Source organism: Lutjanus erythropterus, chromosome 2 (genome assembly GCF_056507025.1).
Source record: "Lutjanus erythropterus isolate fLutEry1 chromosome 2, fLutEry1.hap2, whole genome shotgun sequence".
Lineage (NCBI taxonomy): Eukaryota > Metazoa > Chordata > Actinopteri > Lutjaniformes > Lutjanidae > Lutjanus > Lutjanus erythropterus.
In genome coordinates this window covers 46,782,206-46,805,489 of record NC_139318.1, presented here as the reverse complement: position 1 = coordinate 46,805,489, position 23,284 = coordinate 46,782,206, and the positions used below count along the sequence as shown (strand labels likewise).

Here is a 23,284-nt window from a genome sequence, read left to right as displayed (position 1 = left end):
TGGTGAACCTCCACAGGATCTTACTTTGGAAGAAATATGTGTGAAAGTCAGTGGCAAGAGACAAATTACTTTTTGATTCTGTTTGAATTGTGACAAGAATAACACATATGATATTTGTCAATTTAAAACATCAGTTTACAAGTCAGGAAAGACTTGTGGCAGGTTTGTTGCAGTAAAGTTTCATTTTGTGTGAAACTGCTACATCTTGTTCAATAGAAGTTTCTAACATCAATCTCGCTGTCTTTTGTAATGTCAATTTCCCGACTGTGAAGATAAACCTGCCCCATCAAGTCAGAACAACAACTTACGTCTAAGTTTATGGACCTTGGACACAAAGTCAACAAATACACCTCACTTTCCAGAGGCCTGGTTGGTTTCTGGTGTTGTCCTCCTGGTTTTATTTGAGGGAGACAACTGGACTTTATGTTCACACAGTTTGTTCAACTTTAAGTTTTATTTCTGGTCATTTGTACTCAGACCACTGCTTGTATGGCGTGACTCTAATGCATCAGTTTATACCACTTCTTCCTGGAGGCTTCCTATAATGACTCACCACTCGACAGGTGGAGAAGTGGGAGTGAAGATAAATCCACTTTTTAATCCCAAAAGTTTAAAAAAAACATAAACTCATGGCTCTTCTCCTGCCAGAGTCAGGGTCAGACAATTCTGAAAATTTGGATTTTGTATGACTTGCTTGACCTGAGCAATGATTTGTCTTGCTTGATTCTCATCACAGTGACTTGGGACTTGCCTGAAACTTGAAGGTTAAGACTTGGGACTTGCTAGTGACTTGTACAGGTGTGACTTACTCCCACCTCTGCCAATCAGAGCAGCAAAACGTGACGTGACTTTTTCCAATCTGGACTGTTGGTCATATATGAAATAAACATCCACCACTGCTGGAACTGTGTCTAAATGGAACGAGGCCCAGACATACCTGCCAAAGAAAATGAAAACAGAAGCTCGGTAGATTTGTCTGGTTCAGGCAATCTGCCACATTTTTTAGTTTAAAGTCTCAGTTCATGGCGAAATACAAACAGTTTCTCCAGCTGCTCCCAAGTCTTTGAACAGCTTCGTCTTTTGATTGTATTGTAATTAATATCTGAAAAAGTATCATTTAGGAACTGGTGTGAAAGTCAAATCACTGGTATCAAAAACCTTTAAAAGATACCCACCATGATCCACCACAACATCATACTGTTAGTTCACTCCATCTAAGTTTATGGACCTTGGACACAAAGTCAACAAATACGCCTCACTTTCCAGAGACCTGGTTGGTTCCTGGTGTTGTTCTCCTGGTTTTATATGAAGGAGACAACTGGACTTTATGTTCACAGTCTGTTCAGTCTGTTGGTCGTGGAACTTCTTTTTGATTTTGTCTGTCTGAGCCGGAGAGATCTAGTAGGAAAAATGGGTGGTACATACTCACAAGAAGACTATGAGAGGTCTGCTGTCGCGTATTATGAAACTGCTTTACAGAACCCATGCCTCCTACCAGATGTGGGCATAGACGATGAAATACTGAAATATTCTGGCACTAACTCCAACACCGTGCTGCTGCAGACCTCTAATGAACTGCTCCACAGCGTGCCAGGCTTTGTTGAAAAGCTGGGAACTGGTTTGGCTCCGATGACTTCAATCCCAAATGCTGTTGGACTCGGAGCGTTGGTGATTTCCATGATCATTGAGATCATCACCAAGAGCAACACTCAGCTAAACGTTGATTCCTACAGCATGCTCCGACGTGTGTTTGGTGAAGAGAAAGGTTCGGCCGTCCGGGACACGATGTCAGAGTATCTGAAGCGCCATCGAATATTCATGAACAACCAGCAGAGAATACGGGAGGATTTACGGAGACTAGAACAGCAGCTGAGCAACCATCTCACCGTCCTCAGAAACTCCCTGAAGCATGACGGACAGATGAGCACCCGCGGGTTCAAAATCTGGGTCAACGGAGCCGCCTTCCACCTCCAGATGCTGATCCACGAGGCTCGACTCGATATTCAGTCTGGCAGACGTGCGTCAGACTACGTTCCTGATATCAATGCTGCCATCAGTTTGTATCTGGAGGAGCTAGATCTTCTGCTGGAGAAATACAAGACTTACAAGACCAGTACTACGGATTTCATAGTGACACCAGCCAGGTATTGCATGTATCTCTCATGCGCTGAATCATCTAAATGTCTTTTGGGAAACACTGAGGCAGGCTGTGAAATATTTCATGGCTACCCTGGTCCCTGTTCAGGTCAAAAATTGCTTGAGGCTTATATGAACCATCTTTTCTCACATTACAAACCAATCACAGGATTGAGGAGTCATTTTTCAAACATCAAGAACAACCTCAACTCTCTGATTCGCCAACGTGGTTCATTCACTCTGCCATCAAGAAGAACAAATGGTTAGTTTAGTTTTGTTCCTTCATTCATCTTAAATATCACTAATCACATGTACTGAACACAGTCAGAAGCAAAAATAATGTGATGGGAAAAAAAAATGTTTTGATGAATGTTGAAATAGGAAAGATTGACTCAAAGTGTCATTTAAAAAATGCAAACTATATTTGATCTATTTTTAAACTTTCTGTGATTACAGCTTTGTGTACACTCACCAGCCACTTTATTCAGTACACTTTCCTAGAACCAGGTTGGACCCCGTTTTATCTTCAGAACTTCCTGAAATCTTTGTGGTGTTGATTTATAAAAGGTGCTGGAAACATTCCTCAGAGATTTTGGTCCATATTGACGTGACATCATCACACAGTTGCTACAGATTTGTCGGCTGCACATCCATGATGTGATGCTCGGGTTGAACTTCAGCAGGTGGTCTTCACCGTGTCTACATGCATAAATGTACTGAGTTTCTGCCATGTGATTGGCTGATTAGATATTTGCATTAATGAGCAGTTGAACAGGTGTACCTAATAAAGAGGCCAGTGAGTTTCTGTGGTGCATGTTTTCAAATTATAATTACATGTTGCTCTGTTTTTTTATGATGTGCAAAATGTTCTATAATAAAAATCACTGCTTTAAATAACTATTTTGTCTCATGTTTTTTTTCCCCACAAAATGTTCAGGTGCATCATCAAAACTGCATCTAGATCATCTCTTATTGAAAAATCATCAAAGAAAAGTTCCCATGCAGCAAATAGTGGAGTGTTTATAAAAAGTTAATGGCAAGAAACAAATCAAACTGTGCACAAACTTAATTTAAGTCATTTGGAAAAAAAAGAATTTCAAAGACAGATGAGTAACAGGCCTTTTAATGTTAATTTTATCTAATAAATAATAAATTATTAATGGTTGTTTATTAACTGGCCACCTGTCACTCACAGTAGACGAGGACCCCCAGCTTGTAGGAATAAATGTGTTAAAGGCATATTTCAACAAACTTCACATCATCAGTCTATTAAATTAAACTATCATAAACCTCCTCAAACAAGGCAGTGGGTCACATTTCAGTGTTTGATCTTTTGTGTTACATTTTAAAGCTTGTTTTCAGGTTTCCTGGTGTGTGTCTGTCCTCATAGACAGGATGTTGAAGGTGTTTGTTGTGTCGCCGCCATCTTTGTCTGACTGCTAATGAGCTTAAACTCCAAAATACACGATAAAGTTTTCCCAAAACTGATTTACTCTCATCTATATTTAATTCATTCTTGAACTTTGTGTGTGCAGTGTGATACAGCAGCCTGTGTGTCACTTCAGGTGAACCACATGAGAGTGCTGCCACCTGCTGGTACAAGTATTCACTGACAGGCCAGAGGACACACTGTCCTTTTTTAGTACACCAGCGTCCTCCAGAATAGAATAGAATAGAATAGAATAGATTTTATTATCTAACCTTTGTGTGCAAAAGGTGATTGAAGCTGCAACTTAAAAAGACACAAATATTTGATAAAATATGGGATTAACTTCTTACAGTTTTGGAAACATCGGCTTGATATTGTAATTGTTCTAGTTAATGAATGAGACCGAACCCACTTCTTGTTTGTTTGTTTCTACATTAAATGCTCAGAGTTTAATTTAAATTGTTTTCATTAAAAACAAATCATACAAACAACACACATAAAAGGGACATTTAACCCCAAAATCAAAAATGCATATTTTTATAAATCCTTTCGATCCCCATTTAAAGCTCTTTAGAAGTGTGAGGTTTTGGTTTTATCTGCAGAAACCCTGTTGTCTGCCTGTATGTCCTCATTATTTTTGCTGTGCTCGGGACATTTCACCAAACCAAAACATCTGTATTTAATGTCCTGGGACGTTCTGGTGCGTTCATGAACAGCTTGAACAAATCTGACCGACTCTAAAACCAAATCATGATACTGTCAGCTGTTTACAATTCACTTGTTTACCTGTGGAATTTTCCAAACAGGTGTTTGGGGTTTTTTTAGGCAAAATATCCCAAATCCACAACTTTCCATTGTTGCCCTGTCCCAACTTTGCAGGTATCAAATTCAGAAAGAGTAACTTTCATGCTGAGTGAAGACCAGGTTTAGTTTTTTCAGTCCACAAAACGCTGCTGGAGTTTGACAGGAAAACAGTGATGCAGAATCTCCAGACAGATGAAGTGAATGGTGAGCAGCATGGAGGCATTTTGTGTTTTTATTTTGCTGGGGTTTTTTTTTACATTTGAAAACTGATCACCATTCACTTCATCTGTCTGGAGATTCTGCAGCGCAGTTTTCCTGTCAAACTCCAGCAGCATTTTGCAGATTAACGAAATAAATACAACCTTCAATCAGCATGAGGGTGAGTAGATAATGACTAAATTTACATTTTTTGGGTGAACTATCCCTTTAATGATTAATTAAATTATTTTAAATTAATTTCATCTGTCGGTTAAAATTAATGGAGGTGACTGTAACCACTGAGCAGAACATTTTTAACAACAGTTAAAAACTAACTAATACTCTGAGAAGTTTTTGAGATGAATATTTTGTACTTAAGTATTTTTCCAACAGCTGTACGTTTACTTGTAATGGAGCGATATTTTAGTAATGTAACAGTACTAGTACTTGAGTACATATTTTCAGTACTCACCACCACTGCCACTTTACTACTTCAGTACCTGGGGTGGAAGTAACTAATTACAAATACTAATAAGTTATCAGTAGAATTCTGTAGAAGTCTGTACTTTTACTTGTACTAAAGTATTTATTACACCATGGAATCTACTTAGTTACTGTCAAAATTGTAACTGAGTCCTGAGACTTAGACTTTTGCTTAGGTATTTTTCTAACAGCAGTACTAATACTTGTAGTTGAATAATATTTCAGTAATGTAACAGTACTTGTACTTGAGTACAGACTCATGGTACTCTTTCCACCATGGTTCAGTAGTACTAAATTAAATCTGACAACTCTCAGTACAGTGAGCTGAACTTTAGTCTGACTTTTGCCTCCAGTTTGCCTTTTTAACCCAAACGTGTTGTTGTTTTTCCAGGTTCTCTACATGCTGATAATTACTGACAGAAGCACAACAGACACTCACATGTTCAGAAGCTTCTCCTCCACAGAACCACAGATTTATTTTTCTTCCATTTCCTGCAAACAGCAGATTTAGTTCAGTAGGTCAGTTCACAGCTGGAGTCTGCCTGTCTGTTGATGTCTGCTAACTTTAGACTCCACAGTGTTTGAAAATAGGAAGAGCAGAGAGTTTTTCATCTTGCTTCCAGGTATGTGTACTACACACACACACACACACACACACACACACACACACACACACGCACACACACACGCACACACACACTGACCTTTGTGAGCCAGGAGGAAACAGGACCAACCAGCAGCCCTTCATTCTCATTAACGAGCCTGTCTGTCTTAATGAGCCGCACATTCACACCTGATTGGACGAGGCAGGTGAGCGAGGGATTCATTCTGATGTGTGATTGGCCGAGAGTAATCGCTTTCTTTTTTTAGAAGCAGAGCCCCCCACTGCTGACGCCATAGCGACCAGTATCCCTCCAAGGGGTTTAGACACACACACACACACACACACACACACACACACACACCCCTAAACACGCCTCTCTGTCTGTCATACAAACACCTGCACACACAAGACTGTTTCAAGAACACATCAAGTTACTGTGTGTGTGTGTGTGTGTGCGCGCTCTTGTACATCTTTCTGCGCAACATTATAAAGTTGAAATGAAATGAAAAATGCCTTTTTAACCCTTTTAGATCACATCTCAAAATATATTGTTCACACGCCTCCAAGCGGGATGTGGTGGCATCACGCTGAACGCGTCCAACCCTTGATGAGCCTCCTTTCTCCCCCTCAGGCGAGTGTTGTGATACTGAGCACATGTGTGCAGGAGAGCAGAGAGGTTTTGTACTTTTTTGTCTCTTTATGTTCAGCTCTCAGCACTTCTGAAGTTTCTAACTGAGTCTCTGTGCTTTGAAATTTAGTTTCTCTTCTGTGCGTTGTTTGTACTTTCAGGTATCTGCTTTATTTTACCATTTCATGTTCACTTTTAGCTACTGTATGTTGGAGTCATGTTAAGTTGTTTTTGTTGTCATTGTTTTCCATCTTCTTATGTCTTTTTGTTTTGTTATGTTATTTTTGTCCTTTTATTCATCTTGTGTTTTGGGTCATTTTCATCTCCTTGCATCTGTCGTTCATGATATGCAGTGATGGATGCACTAAGAAATGATCTTTTCTGAGTTATTGTCCCATCCATTTAGAGTGAAATCGGTCTTGATGTTGAGAAGGTGGCGTGCAATGATGTCAAATGCATTAAAACTAAAGTAACGAGCCTGTTTGTAAAATGTAAGGAGTAGAAAGTACAAATATTTCTGTTAAAATGTAGGTAGTAAAAGCACAAAAGCGAAAATAAATAGTCAAGTAAAGTACAGATACCTGACAAATCTATTTCAGTAAAATAACAAAGTATGTGTACTTCCCACCTCTGATTTTGTGTTGCTCCGTGCAGATTTGTATGTATGTTTATTGAAGACTTGCTCGCTCCATGGTTACATCACATCCTGAGTGTTGGTCTGAGTGTCTGTTGACACTGAAGGCTGCAGAACAGAAGGAGTGTCAGTCCTGGACCAGAACAGAACATGTCAGCTGCTGAAAAGTGGGTCACAACCCAGAAATTATAAGCTGTTATAACTGAACAGGAGGGAGAGGGAGGTGTGAACTGGCGATCTGACTGGCTGGAAGAAAACAAGAGATGACAGAGGAGAAATCAGGAAAGAGTGGCGAGGAGTAAATGAGAGGAGAAAAAGAGGAGACATGTCAAAGGAGGAGAGGACAGAGGTTTAAAAACAATTAACAACAGAGGCGAAACAAAGACATGATGAAAAGTGAGAAAGCTTCTGGCTGGCTGGCTGACAGACTGCTTCACTGAGCTGACGGATGCTGACGGATGCAGAGTGGGAAGGACGTGTTGGGAAGGTGAACAGCTGAGGAGACGAGGTGAGGAAGAGGGGGGGGATGAAGAGGGCAGAGAAGGAGCGCAGAGCGCAGAAAGCGTTCAGAGATAGATGTTAATAACAGCAGAGATGGATCTGTGGGGCTGTTGGCTCCCTGCTCTTCTCAGATGGTGTTTATTCACAGTCTGCGAGTGAGCAGGGAGGATTGTGGGTAGGGACTATGGTTCAATGTCTGGTCTGAGGGGACGCCAGTTTTTGTGCACCTGTTTGCATGTGTGCATCATGTAGAGATGCTCAGTAAGTAGTACAAATACTTAGTTATTTGAATCTTTACTTGAGTACAAATTTTTCTGACAACTTTTTACTTTTACTCCTGATATTTCAACATAAATATCTGCACTTTCTACTCCTCAGTTTTTAAAAACAGGCTCATTATTTTAGTTTTAATGCAAGAGGAACGTAAAAAGGCTTAACAAGACAAAATCGACGTGACAGTATCTAACAAGACAAAAACGATGTACAAGACATAATAAGGCAAAAAGACAAAAACAGCATAAAAGATGTAAAAACACAAAAATAATATAAATAACGTAACAAGGCTGAACAAGACAAAAATGACATGAAAGATGCAACAAGCTGAAAACGCCGCAACAAATCAAAAGTGATGTAAAAGTTATAACAGAAACAAGATAAATGCCATAATGGCACATAACAAGAAGATGTAACAAAGCGAAAAAAAACACAACAAATCAAAAACAATGAAAAAGTTATGACAAAAACAAGATAAATGGCATAACAGGAAATAAGACGGAAACATTTCAAAAAGACAAAAACAACGTAAAAGATGTAACGCCACAAAAACGAGATAAAACACAGAACAGGACATGACGAGAGAAAAAATAACGAAGATGACACAAAAATATCAAAACAACATAAAAGATGTAACAAGATGAAAACGACACGAGATGTAAATGACATAAAAGAGGATGATTGTAGCTGATTGATTGATTGATTTAAAGACACCCAGTGAAGCATCAGTAGAACTGGACACAGTGCATGGTGATTTTATTTTAAAATTATATTCCCAGTTTTAACTAAATGTGTCTGTAATCTGATTGTCTTTTTATCTGTAATTGTAATAGATTACAGTTACCTTTTCTTTGTATCCAGATTATGTAAATCCATTACATGTAATCTGATACTCACCTGTTAGTGGAGTCTGAGAGAGAATCTGTAGAAACTCTGCAGCTCTCTGTCTGTATTTCTCATTATTTTGCTGCTCAGCACATTTTACCGACTCAGAATGTCAGTTTACATCCTGGGAACGAGACACAACAATCACCTGTTTTTCTGGTGCGTTTAGAAACAAATCCTGCCGTTTCTGCCTTTAAAGTTGGCTGTTTGTGATTCTGCCAAAACACGTCCGATTTCATCAAATTTGTTTGAGTCCAGGTCATGTGACTTGCCAACAGCTGTCACAGCTGATCAGCGCTGAAGTGCAGGCAGCCTCTAATGTTCACATGCTGCGTGAAGAGTGTGACAGTGAGGAAGACAGACAGAGACAGAGATGTAGATGGACAAAAGAGGAGTGAGCTACTCAAGTGTGAAAGTGAAAGGGGGGGGGGGTGAGTGGGAGGAGAATGAGGAGGTGAGAGAGGAGGAGGTGTTGAAGACCAAACATCTCTCAGTCTGCGTCTCCTCCGCTCGCTGTCTTTATTTATCTTCAGGATTAATAGATGTAACTCAGAGTAACTCCTCTGTCTGTCCCTCTTCTGTCCACATCAGCAGCATGGATCTATGAACAGCAGCGTCTGCAGGCTTCAGCTGGTAACAAGTTATTGAACCCAAACTGATGCAGTGAGCAGCTTCTCATTTCTTAAACAACCAAGTCAGAAGACAAATCCTGTGGTCGAGGAAAAGATGTTCCTCTGTTTCAGAAGAGTCAAATTATTGTCCTGCATCAAGCAAAGAAAACAACCGAGGAGATGAAACAACTAAAACTGTGTTAAGATCTGTCCAACATGTTATTAAAACCTGGAAGGATCGTGGTGAACCATCATCTTCAAGCAAGAAATGTGGTCAGAAAAAAAAAGAGATCACTTAAATGTTTGGTGAAATCAAATCTTTTTTTTTTTTTTTTAAAAATGAAAGTAAGAGCGTTTCCACACACACAATGTGAAGAGAACTCAATGGACCGGGACTAAACAGCCTCAAAAAATACTTATGAGTGAATATAATCAGAAAAAAGGCTTCAGTTTGCTGGGGAGCTTAAAAATTGGACTGTGGATCAATAGAAAAAGGTCATGTGGTCTGATGAGTCCAGATTTACCCTGCTCAAGAGTGATTCAGGCATGAGGGTAAGAAGAGAGGCGGATGAAGTGATGCTCCCATCATGCCTTGTGCCTACAGTACAAGCCTGTGGAGGCAGTGTTATGATCTGGGGTTGCTTCAGTTGCTCAAGTCGAGATTCAGCAACGTTATGAGGTCAGTTCACTACCTGAATATACTGAGCAGGTTTTTCCCTGATGACACGGACATATTCCAAGATGACAATGTCAGGATTCGTGGGGCTCAAATAGTGAAAGAGGTTCAGGGAGCAGGAGACATCATTTTCACACATGGACTGTCCACCACAGAGTCCAGACCTGAACCCCACTGAGAATCTTTGGGATGTGCTGGAGAAGACTTCACACAGCGGTCCGACTCTCCATCATCAACACAAGATCTGAGTGAAAAATTAATGCAACTCTGGACAGAAATAAATGTTGTGATTTTGCACAAGTTTATCGAAACGCGTGTGACTTCTTTTTTTTGCCAGACAGTGCAGGCTTTACACTTCCTCCTTTCTATATGTCAGAACAGGATGATTGTCAGTTGGCTTCAAAGCCCTGCACACTTCCTTTGGAGCCTCCTGTAGAAACATGGTGGTTTAACATGGCGGACTCCATGGAGGAGGACCTGCTCCCTCTGTAAACAGGCTCATTCCTTATGAATATAATACTCCATTTCTGCCACAGCCTGCCCATAAATCTCGGGGCAGACCTGCAGTTTTCTGCAAGTTTGCTCCAGACATGAAATATAAAGACTGAACGCCGCTTGTTTGTCCAGGTTTAGTTTTGACTCTGGGGACAGTAAGCAGACTGATCCCAGACCATCAGAGATGTCTGGTCACTTCATTAGCTTATTGCTACAGTTTTACGGTAAACGGCTGAGCTTTGTCAGATGATGCTGTCCAGCAAAAGCTGAGCAGCTTCAACTTTTTCTTTTTTTCTTTTTTTTTTTTTTTTTGCTGGATGACCCTGAGTGTTTGCGTCCAGCTGGACTGTTGTTGTTTAAATGAATGAGAGGGGGCAGAGATTTCTCCCCGCAGGCCTGAAGTCGACCCCTGTTTTCACATCTATCTTGATTTGTTCTGTTCATTCTCTCTTCCAAATGTCTTTTCTCCTTTTTTTTCTCATTCCTTATTTTCACTCCTCTGCTTCTCTTCATCTCTCAACTTATATCTCTCCTTTCTGCATTAATTTTCTTTTCTTCTCTTCTTTTTACATCTCAGTTATTGTTTTAACTGTATCATATTTAACTGAAAAGGTAAAAACAACAGGGCGCGTCTTCCCCTACAGCACAGTAAAGATTTTTATGTATTTTTATATAAAATGAACCTACAGGACACCTGAGGACAAATGCATTATGAATCACTGTTCACTCATTCATAATTTAAGCGTGTGTGGAAGCAGGTGTGTGCTCCATATTTCTGAAACTGTAGATGTGATTTTATGTTCAGACTGCTCTTCTTCTTCTTCTCATTCTTCAGGTAATCCTCCCTCAGTTTCACACACATGCACACACTGTAACACACACACTGTACACATGGTTAGCGTGTATGAAGGTGTGAATGGGATCGGTGTGGGAAGTTGGTGATTTAGAAGTCAGTCAAACTTCTCGCTGCTGCGTGAGAGTGAATTTGTTAAGTGACGTTCAGTGACGCACGACGAAACTGTAGTCAAGGAGATCAGATCTTTTGGTCCGTGGTTGTAAACAAACGCTTCACAACAGTTGATCTCCAATCAAAAATAACTAGGACGAGCCCTTTTGACATTAAAGGGATAGTTCACCCAGAAATGGAAAATCATTCATTATCTATTAAGGTTCGGCCATGATTTTCAAATATACGAATAGTCATTAAATTATTCATTCATTCATTCATTCATTTTCTGTAACCGCTTATTCCATAAGGGTCGCGGGCTGCTGGAGCGTATCCCAGCTGACATTGGGTGAGAGGCAGGGTTCACCCTGGACAAGTCACCAGTTCATCGCGGGGCCGACACATAGACAGACAACCACTCACACTCACATTCACACCTACGGGCAATTTAGAGTCACCAATTAACCTGTATGCATGTCTTTGGACTGTGGGAGGAAGCCAGAGAACCCGGAGAGAACCCACGCAGACACAGGGAGAACATGCAAACTCCGCACAGAAAGGCCCTGCCCCGGCCGGGGAGCTGGGGGATCGAACTCAGGACCTTCTTGCTGTGAGGCGGTCATTAAATTATTTAAAAAAAAATGAATAGTTCATGTTACTTCAATCCAAGTCTTCTAAGGCCCCAGCATGCCAAGTTGACTAAAAAAATGCTATTTACATCACGTTTTTAGCTTGAATCTTAAGCTTGGAGCCACGTTCACGTGCACACTGTCTGCACGAGAGAACGGTATGTTGGCGCTTTAAGAGACTTGGATTACACCAGATGAGCAGTATGGAGGCATTTTATGTTGTTGTTGGGTGTTTTTGTCATCATTCTGCAGCACTGTTTTCTTGTGAAACTCCACTTTCAATCGGAAAAAAAAAGTGTATCTCAGAAAACATAAAACCTAACTAATAAATACTAAAATACACTCTAAGAAATGATTCATGGGGTTAGTAAGTATAGCTTAAAAAGAGCTTTTTCAGCTTAAAAAATGAAGTTTGTTACATGTACACATTTTAATGAGTTGATAACTTATTTTATGAAGTTGGTCAGACTTAAAATGAAGAAAGCTGTCTTAACCCAATAACATCTTGGTTTTGAACAAAAATTTCTGCCTTTATTCAGCAACAGAAAGAATTAAGTTAGAGCAATTTGAATATGTAGTGAGCAAACTTTAAAAAGAGCAGAAGGATTTGAATTTGCCCAGACTTGTTTTGCTCCCAGACTGCGCCTGCCACAAGAGACAGGAGGGAGAAAAACAGAAGTTTTGAATGCTACCTGGTGAGTACTTTGCTGTTTTATTGGCAACAACTAATGACTATATTGATACAAGAAGCAAAAAATAGTTTTTATACACAACAGTTTGCTTTTAATTTGTAGCTTGTCCCACCTATTAAAGTTGGTAATTTTAGCTAGCTTGTGTAGGCCCTAGTCTTTTTTATATTTGGTTTTACAGTGGCAGCTTAATGACTAAAAGGCTTAGTTAAGAAAACTAATCACATTATTTATAATATTATAAATATTTATAATGAGCACTTATATATGTGCAGTACCCTGTTTATTTCGTTTACATGATTTCTTGGAATATATTTCAGTTTTATTGCTGTGCGTATAGTGACTTTCGAGCATTGCGATGAAGAAATGTTTACTTGCACTTTGAAATTTCCCTCGGTTTGAGTGGACCTTGAACTCCTCAAGTGTGCTTTCTGTTTGTGTATTGGGTAGCCAGGTGTCAGTTTGTTGTTATCAGCCAATCATTGTTCGAGTTGAGATGAACGCTGTAACCTACCGTATTCCTTTAGGGGCGGGACTTAATCTCTGCGCGAGCGGCAGACGAAGCTACAGCGACATGACGGAGAAGTAGACATGGTGAGCGGCTGGTTAGTTCACTTTACGCTGTTAACTTAATGTCTCTGCTTAAGTTAAAAGCCGGGAGGTTTTCTGAGAGTTTGTACCTCGTGTGAACAGAGAAATAAGATGACTTTAGAGCGAGTGTTCAGTGAGTAACTTTGCTAAGTTAGCACATATGCTGTAGCAGTTGTGGACTGTTGTTAGCTAGGCTAACTAATCTTCGCTCTCACTTGCCGGGAGGCAATTTCACTGTTTACATCGATCTGACCTTCTTATACCAGGATGGTGACATCATTAATGACGTGATGAAGAGGTGCCTGATGTCCGGTTGATTAAAGAAATAGAAATCTTAGTACCTGCAGCCTGTGTAATCCTCGTTGATAGGGTTGATACACACAATCTCACCTACTCAAAAGAACTGAAAAAGACTTTCAGGTGTTTCAGAAAATATTTCTTGAACTGTCTGAAAGCCTGTCCAGAGGTAATGCATCTAATAAATAAAGTGCTGTATTAAAATATATTTATTTATTTATTAAGTATTTATATATTTATTTTGGGCACAGATGATGGTATCAAAACTGTTGGACATAATTTGATAATTGGTTTTAAAATAAAGAGTTTGATCATAAAACTGAAATTATGTGTATTTTATTCTGACTGAAATAAGTTACTAATACTCAAATTATGGTAACTATTTGCATGGACTTTTCTGAGTAGACTGAAAGTAAAATAAATAAGTTAGAATAACTGAAAATAAGTAATCTGACTACTTAATAGCACCAGATGGTGAAACTTAATTAAGCTTGTAGAGGATAAAACAAATCAAGTTGGTTGTACTAAACTGATTGAGTTGGTCTAACTATAAAAGTCTTGTGGGATTTACTCAGGTCATAGCTGAGTTGGAATTACTTAAAAAGATCCATGCAAATTGTTAACTTCATTTTTTAAAGTTGAGCCAGGGTATTGTTATTATTATTATTATTATTATTATTATTATTATTATTATTATCATTATTATTATTATTATCATTATTATTATCATGGTATGTATTTTGAGTGTAGAGAGATGGTGATGGAAAACATGAGTCTTCCCAGTACAGTGATATAATTCAGTTTACAGGGAAAAAAAACAAACATATTTAAGTGTGCAGTACCTCTTTAAATTACATTATTTTTCTTTCATTCACTGTCAGTTTCAATTTCTGCTTGAAATGGTATAAACTTTCCCTATTTTTATGTCTCTTCCTGTTCAAATATTCATATTTTTTTTATATCTCCTCTTGCTTATATTTTTTGACATTTTATTTTATATTTTATTGATGCTTCTCTATGTTTTTGTTTTCCACTTTGCTGCTGTAGCTTTAAACTTTCCTCGTTGTGGGACTAATAAGGGAATATCATATCTTAAATAAAACCCAGAGTGAGGAGTCTGTCTGCAGCTGCAGCGCTCCTGCTGTTTGCGGAGCGCTACTGCAACAACATGCGTCACATCTCCACCTCCACCTCCCCCCTCCGTCCCTCCCCCTCCTGATGTCTCCTCCTCAGCGATACCGGAGCACCGACCAACCTGCAGCCGCGCTGTCTTGTAGCCAGGCTTCCCCAGCTGTTCCGCTGGACCTCAGTGCGCATGCGCAATGGGCGCTCGTCAAGTGCAGGAGACCAATAGCGCGTCTGCAACTGCGAACCGGGAGACAGTGAGAGACAACACACACTCGCACACACACGGAGAGGGAGACGGGATGAAGCAGGAGCGCACGGACTGTTTCCTCCGGTAAACAAGCGGAGCAGGAGCCTGGACATCACCGGCGGACAGCGGAGGAGGAGGGGGGGATTTCGGGGACTCAGCCATGGCGACGGGAGGAGGAGGAGGCGTGAGGCGGAGGAGGAAAGCGGGGCTCCCGGGATTGTGTTGGAAAACCTGCTACTTTCCCATTTTGTTCTGGGTCGTCTCGGTCTGCGGGGAGGAGAAGACGCTGATCGTGGAGGTAGGTGGTGCTGCTCCATCCACACACACACAGACACACACACACACGGTTATTTAGAATAAACATGAGGGTAGTGTGTGTTTTCACCTCCACCCTTCTGTTGGATGTGGAGGAATGAGCATCCATCCCTCCTTCTCTCACTCCTCCGTCAGTTCTCCGTCTCTTCACGCGCGCAGGTCGGGGAGTCGTGCGCTCCTCGGGATGTTTTTCTGCGCGCGTTTGTTTCCATGTTTCCTCTCCCGTCTCCTCCTGAAAGTGATACCCGCCCCCCTCTCCCCGCGAGGAGGGACGGGCGGATAAAACATTCACGAGTTGGCGAAGTGAATTAATTAAAGCAGATCAACAAGAGAGGAGCAGAGAGGAGCGCTGGAGCTGAATCCTCGCTCCGCTCTTTTGTTGTCAGTCGCGTGGATGGAGCGCGCGCTGAGCGGCTCCGGTGAATTTGGTCAAAACAAACAAAAGGACCGTAATGACTCCTCCGCGTTAATTGTCTCCATGTGTTTGTAGTTTTATTTCCGACCGCGTCTCAGCCGCGGATCATTTGTTCCTCCGCTGGTTGGCCTTTTGACGGCGGAGGAGGGAGTCAGACCAAGATGGTGAGGAGGTGTCAGAACAGCCTCCTTAGAACACCCGTTCATTCACACGCTGCTAATTGTTCTAGATAGAACCCATGGATCATAAAAAGATTATCTGTAGAACCCTCTGAGCACGTTCTAGTAAAACCTTTGGAATATAAAGAATCTTTGTAGAACCTGCTGAATGTGTTCCAGATAAAAAAAACACTTGGAATATAAAAACGTTCTTGTTGGAACCCCCTCAGTGTATTCTAGGTAATCCGTTGGAATTTAAAAAGGTTCTTAGTAGAACCTTTCTGAGTGTTTTTGAGATAAAATCCTTGGAATATATAAAGGTACTCTGTAGAACCCCCTGAGTGTGTTCTAGACCTTTGGAATATAAAAAGGTAAAAAAAAAGAAGACTCGAAACAGCTTCTAGTTGAACCCACCCCAGAGTGTTCTAGGTAAAACCCTTAAATTATGGAAAGCTTCTCAATAGAACATCCTGAAAGTATTCTAGTTTTCAGGAGTTTGCCTTGAAATGCAGAAAGGTTTTAGATAGAACCACTGGAATATAAACTGGTTCTCTGTAGAACCTCCTGAGGGGTTTTCCAGATAAAGACCCTTGGATTATTGGATTACACCCCTGCATTATAAAAATGTTCTCTAGTAGAACCCCCTCCCAGTGTTTTCTAGATTTAACTCTTGCAAAAAAAATTCTCAGTAGAACCCCCCTTACAGGGTATTACAGATGAAACCCCTGCATTATAAAAGTGTTCTCAGTAGAACCCCCTCCCAGTGTGTTCCAGATTACACCCCTGCATTATAAAAATGTTTGCAATAGAACCCCCTCACAGGGTGTTCTTGATTAAACCCTTGGATTATAAACAGGTTCTCTCAGTAGAACCCCCTCACAGTGTGTTCCAGATTAAACCCCTGGAACATGTTCTTGTATTTGAGGGGCGATGTGGGCCATTAACCCGGCGTCTCTCCGGTTCTCCGTAGCGGACAGCGGGGAGGTGAGAACGCACCGACGCTTTGATGTAAATGATTGTGTGTTAATGTGTGTAATGAGCTCTCAGGCCGTGTTGTCAATAAGGAACCATCAGCATGCAGAGAACGTCAGAGCGAGGCTCAGTGAGTGAGTGTGCTGCTGAACAAAGCTCCTCCAGATTCTCCCCCATCTCTCCCTCCACTCAGGCCAAATATAGCCTCCCTCCATAATTTATGGAAATGGCAGCGAGTCGGAGGAGAAGAGAAGAGGAGCAGACAGATGTGTTTTAGAAAGTCTTTTGATGGCCAGTAGATCTGATAGAGATGATTATCATGGCCAAAACAAATCAATAATAACGATATTATCAGAATATCGATTGATCATTTGAAAAGAAAAAAGTCAAATTCATCTTTAACTTTGTTTTTTCTGTGTTTTGTCTCATTTTGACAAATTAATTAAACTCAAAGTTCGAGTATAGAGACTCTTTAACCATAAGTGAACAAAAGTGTATAAAAAGTGCTACACTCTTAGAAATAAATGTTCCAAAAGGGTTCTACCTGAAAGGCTGAGGTTCTACCCAGAACCACTTGCTTCCTAATAACCCTTTTTTAGAGAAATGGTTCATCAAGGGTTGTTCGTTTAATGAAGGGTTCCATTAAGAAACATTTTCATTCATGGAAGAACTTGTTAATAAAGTGTTCTTTGTACCATAATGTAAAAGTTCTCCTTGTAGAACCTCCTGGGTAGGAGCAAGATAAAACCCTTGGAGTATAAAATGGTCCCTGGTAGAACCTTCAGGGTGGGTGTCAGTTAAAAATCTTGATATATAAAAAGGTTCTTGTTAGAACCACTTGGTTGGGTGCTGGATAATACCCTTGAAATATACAAAGGTTCTTGGTGGAACCGCTTGTGTGAGTGCTAGATTAAACCCAAGACTACAAAACAGTTGCTGGTAGAACCCCCAGGATAGGTGATACATAAAATCCTTGGCATTTTGAAAGGTTCCTGGTAAAACCCCTGGGATGGGTACTAGATAAGAACCTTGTAATGTAAAAGGGTTCCTGCTAGAACCCCGTGGGTGAATGCTATATGAAACCACTGGAATATAATAATATTTGTGGTAGAACCCCTTGGATCGAGGGTGGAAAGGTTCTGGATAGAACCTCCAGACAGGGTTCTGGGTGGAACCAGTGCATCATAGAAGGGTTCTGTGTAGAACCTCTTATGGGTGAATCATTTCACAGATGATTCTAGGTTTAACACTTCATGCTGGGTATTAGGTAAAACTCTTTGAAAGGTAAAACCTTTTATAAAAGGAACCAAAATGGGTTCTCCTGTGGGGACAAGCTGGAGAACCCTTTATGGTTCTGTGTGCACTCTTGATGGATGGTGAAACGTCAAGCAGATGAACTGATAAACCAAAGGATTTAAGAACCTACAGTTTGTTTAAGAGGCTCTGGATTATTTAAAGGATATGATCATATGTGTGTTTTATCAATCTGTAATCAATATTTCTAATATGTTTTAAATATCAATTTTATCATCAATATCTGTATATGATGACACCTTTAATGGTCGGTCTCAGTCTCACACAAACACACATGCTGAGATGTTCAGAAGAACGTCTTTGTTTACATGAGTGCAAATTCAATCAAGCTGCAACAATCAATCGATTAATTTGTTAGTTATCAACTTTTAAATTAATCACCAATTATTTTGATAATTGCTTAATTGGCTTGAGATTTTTTTTTTAAAGAAAAAAGTAAAAATTCTCTGATTTCAGCTTCTTAAATGTGAATGTTTTTTGGTTTCTTTACTCCAGTAAACTGCTGAGGACAAAACAAGACAGGTTCTGACATTTAATGGACCAAACAGTTGATCAATTGATCGAGAAAATGATCAACAGACTGAAAATAATGTGTAGCTGCAGCTCTCCTCACAGTGATCCTCATGTTCTGACGTGTGATCTGTTGTTTGCTGAATGTAAATTTGGGTCGTGTGTTATGAAATCAAAGGCTCGCAGAAAGTCTCTCACCTCCGGGAGACGTGGTGATGATCTGTGGCGTGTTGTGTTTTTTTTTTTTTCTTCTTCTTCTTCTTCAGTGATGTTTGTGCTGCTAGTGACATGTTCATTCAGACAAAGGAAGCGCCTCTGGCTGTGCTGAGCGAGGCTGCTAACAGCCGGAGAACGTCACGGTTCTGCTGCTGTACAGAGGATGAGATGTTTTCCCTCAGAAATCATAATCCTCACAAAGCTTTTGTTGCTACACGTCATGCTAATGTGGCCTCACACACGTGTTCTGTACAGTTTCTGCTACGATCCAGGCTTTTTATTACAAAATGTTCCAGGAGATCTGGGAAGAACGTATTTCAGCTCACAGAACGTTCCATTGTAGAACAGAAACAGTTTGTGTGGCTGCAGATTATTTTCACCGTTGATCATTTAATTTATAAAATGTCAACAAAAATGTGAAAATGCTTTTCCAGAACCCAGAGTGACGTCTTCATATCTGCTTCTTTTGTCCAACCTCACTCTGAGAAATAAAGGTTCTCTTTAGAGCCATTAAGGGTTCTAAGGCTTGACCTTTTTGGTTCCTGATAGAACCCTTTTAGAGAATTCTATCTAGAACCCAGCATAAAGGGGGATATCCATCTGTGAAAGGTTCCACACAGAACCACCTATGAGAGGTTCTACATAGAATCCCTCAAAGGTGTGACTGGTTCCATCCAGAACGCTCCCTGGAGAAAATATCCAGAACCTTTACATTTTCTAAAGAACCAGCCCAGTACCTTTTTATATTCCAAGTGTTTTATCTAGAACCTACCCAGAGGGTTCTACTGAGAACCCTTTTATATTATGGTACAAAGAACCCTTAATAAAAGAGCTCTTCAAAGATTTAAACAGCCATCTCTGGGGTTCTGTACAGAATCATTCAATCTTCTTCAGAGTCTTCAGAGTGCTAACAAGAACCCACCCAGGGAGTTCTGCCGAGAACTCTTCTATATTCCAAGAACTCCAAGACTCTAAAACCCGGCCAGGGCGTTCCACAGAGAACCCTTCTATGGTGTTATGGTTCCACCCAGAACCCTCTTTGGAGGTTCTACTGAGAAACTTTTTATATTCCAAGTGTTTTATGTAGAACCCAGACAGAAGGTTCTACTGAGAACCTTTTTTATATAATGTTACAAATATGCCTTGATAAAAGAGTTCTTCAGAGAATCAAATTACCCTCTCTGGGGTTCTGTCAAGAATCTTTCCACCTTCTAAGAGTGCTGACAGGAACTCACCCAGGGAGTTTGACCTGAGGTGAGGACCTTTCTATGGTATAATGGTTCCACCCAGAACCCCCTCTGGAGGTTCTATCCAGAACCTTTCCACGTTCTTCCAAGAACCCTTCTATATTCAAATGTTTTCATCTAGACCCCACCCAGTGCATTCTACCAAGAACCTTCTATATTCCAATGATTTTATCTAGAACCCACCCCTGGAGTCAAGAACACCTATTATGTATATTATGGTACAAAGAACCCTTGATGAAACTCTTTCTTCCAAAGTGGTTCTTGGGATAAAAAGAGTTCTTAATGGAAACCTGAGCCTTACAAAGAACTCCTGATGAACCCTTTCTTCAAAAAGAAGTTCTTTAGAAGGAAATGGTTCTGGGTAGAGCTTCTGCCCTTTAGGAAGAACCCTTTTGGAACCCTTGGTTCTAAGAGTGTAGTGTCTTTGAGATACTTTTGCCTGAGAAATGACTCATTCAGTCAGAGAAATCTTCTTCTGTACATAAACAGAAATCTAGTAAACACGGCGTCATGAGTTCAATGTTTTCAGTGTTTATTTGTCTCCTGGTGTTTAGTGGATTATTGTGTTTTACATGTTTTTCTACATTAATTCTTGACGCAAAGTGAAACAAATAAATCTTAAAATGCCATCAGAGTATCTTTAGAACCCATCAGATGTCTCCTTTCCTTGCAAACAAAAGATACCATGTGATGTTTTTGACAAAGCTTCTCCTGTGAAGTCACAGCCGACCAATCAGAACGCTCACAGCCGCAGCGTGCAGGTTTCTTTGTGTGCACGGTGAAGCCACATGGCTCGTATGAGACGGCGTTCAGTGGGTGACGTGTGCTCCTGTTGTCATGTTTTCCTGAATTTAATTTAAAGTTCGGTGCAACAGCGAAGACGTGACGCCGCTGCAAACGCCTCAAATGTTGATTTAATTGGCTCTAATTATTTAATCGTTGGTTTTTATTGTGAGGGGTTTTGGCGTGCAGGTCGTCTGCCAGCTGCATTGTTGTGTTGATTAAAAGCTGGTTGTATCACAGGGACGCCGTGATTTTAGAAGATGCTGTAAACATGACTGTGAGGGTGTGAGTGTGTGTTTGACGGTGGATTTACTGTGTGTGTGTGTGTGTGCGTGTGTGTGTGTGTGCGTGTGTGTGTGTGTGTGTGTGTGTGTGTGTGTGTGTGTGTGTGTGTCATCTCGTGCACATGCAGAGATCTTTGTATCACAGCACTGTGGTGGAGATTTGGTCATGACGTTCTTGATGTTTTCTGTCAAGCTGCATGAAAACATGTTGGAACTATGTCTCAACTGTCATGTATTTATCCATTATTGATTTTATTTTTAATGTACGGTCTTCTCTTGGAGGTTCACATCATGTTAAAACTTGAAATCAGCTTTGATGCTGGGATGTAATGAGATCTACAGCTCAAAGTTTTTATCTATAGTTTTCATCTATTATTTATTCATTTATTTTTTATATAATTTGGTCAAAATATTGCATGATATTGCAGTTATTTTGACTGAGATTGCTCTTGAGATATGCAGTGGTAAACACATGCATTAACACACATTTTGCCTTTAACAAATATTGCACCTCCTGTGATTTGAACATTGCAGAAAGCCATATTGCGATTTTGTTAGAGTTTCGATTAGTTGTGCAGCCCTAAACGCCATGGCCGCTGTGACCCCTCAAAACTCTGAGGCCACAGTGGCGTTGATGCCCCGCCCACTCTGCCCCAGCTGATTTAGCTGTTGTCAAAACTGTTTTTAGACACAGATTTCTTTTGTTGAGGTTCTGAATTCTCATTGGGCAAAATCAAGTGAAACACGCACACACAAATAGCCAGTAGTGCCTGTTATGAACCGCTGGAGAACCGGGCTGTTGATGACGACAGTTTGATAAATTAGCAAAAGAATAAGGCTGGAGATGCTAAATGCTAACATCAGCAATGCTAACATGCTGATATTTAGCTGGTATAATGATGTCCATGTTCATTATCTTATTTTAGGATGTTAGCGTGCTAAAAGATGCTAATTAGCAGCTCTGTCACAGTCCACAAACCCTCTGTGAGAGGTACCATAGACAACCCAACAGGGAGTTCTACTGTGAACCTTTTTTAGATTCCAGGGGTTTTATCTAGAACCCACCCACAAGGTTCTATCAAAAACCCTTACATATTCAAAGTGTTTTATCTAGAACCCACCCAGGGGGTTCTACTTCAAAGCTTTTTAGATTCCAAGAGTTTTGTCTAGACCACACTCACAATGTTCTACCAGGAACATTTCTAAGGGTTTTATCTAGAGCCTGCCCACAAAGTTCTGTCAAGAACCTTTATCTAGAACTCACCCAGGAGGTTGTGCTGAGAACCCTTTTTATTCCAAGGATTTTATCTAGAACCCTCTCAGGGGGTTCTACTGAGAACTGCTTCATATTGTAGTTGTAGTTGAAGAGAGAGTTCCTCAATGATTTCAACAGAACTTTTTCTTCTAAAAAGGGTTCTATGGATGAAAAGTGTTCTTGATTTAACCCTTAGTCTAATAAAGGGTCCTTGACAAGCCCTTTCTTCAGAAAAGGGTTCTTCAGAAGCAAATTGTTCTGGGTAGAACCTCAGTCCTTCAGGAAGAACAATTCTGGAACCGTTATTTCTGAGAGAGCACCACGGCAGGGCAGACTGTGGTGGAACGATCTTGGGGACAAAAAAATAAAGCTGTAGCTCCACATGTGTTGTCTGCTGAAGTGTGGAACGTGAATCACTGTGATGTTCTTGTAGGTGTTGACTGACAATCTGCTCAGTGTTTAGTCTCTGTTCTCATGTTCTGTGCAGCACCAGAACTGTGTCAGTCGTCCATCAGCTCCACACTGAGCCATGAAACATGGCGCAGAACGTCTCCCGCCCGGCTCACCTTCAGGTTGTTGCGGCGACACAGAGACACGCGGCGGTTCTCCTCCTCCTGTAAGCCTGTAATCACGGAGCGGAGCTGCAGCTGCGGAGCGACGCTGGCTGGCGCAGTGAAAACACAGATGGTTGGTTAGCGGACGAGCGGAGACAGCAGAGGGAGAAGGAGGCGTTGGGTTCTTTGTCTGACTCACGGCTCCGCGCTCCTTTGTCTGTTTGACTGTTTACACAATAGGTCAAATTTCTGTGGTCAAACCTGCTCGTGTTTGTGTGTTTTGGAAAGAATATTTTTGGGCAGCGGGTGCAGACAAACTGTAGTGTGGGCTGGAGCTGCTGCACAGATCATTACACAGTAGATTCACCCAGTGTTAG

At 40.7% G+C, this 23,284-nt stretch overlaps 2 protein-coding genes across 2 annotated transcripts in view; both read left to right on the top strand.

Annotated features, from left to right (window-relative positions):
* Positions 1-1,322: 1,322 nt before the first annotated feature.
* Positions 1,323-3,033, top strand: LOC146332338 (uncharacterized). The gene has a single exon (XM_084742009.1). It carries the CDS (start codon positions 1,411-1,413, stop codon positions 2,401-2,403), a length of 993 nt encoding a protein of 330 aa, XP_084598135.1. The 5' UTR covers positions 1,323-1,410; the 3' UTR covers positions 2,404-3,033.
* An 11,549-nt stretch (positions 3,034-14,582) lies between these two features.
* Positions 14,583-23,284, top strand: part of mmp24 (matrix metallopeptidase 24) — an 80,530-nt gene continuing 71,828 nt past the window's right edge. The window contains exon 1 of the mRNA XM_084741730.1: positions 14,583-15,182. Coding sequence (XP_084597856.1) covers positions 15,045-15,182 — 138 coding nt within the window. The 5' untranslated portion in view covers positions 14,583-15,044. The remainder of the gene's footprint in view (positions 15,183-23,284) is intronic.

Coding starts and splice junctions, on each gene's coding strand:
- LOC146332338 (XM_084742009.1), top strand. CDS start 1,411: ATGGGTGGTACATACTCACAAGAAGACTATGAGAGGTCTGCTGTCGCG.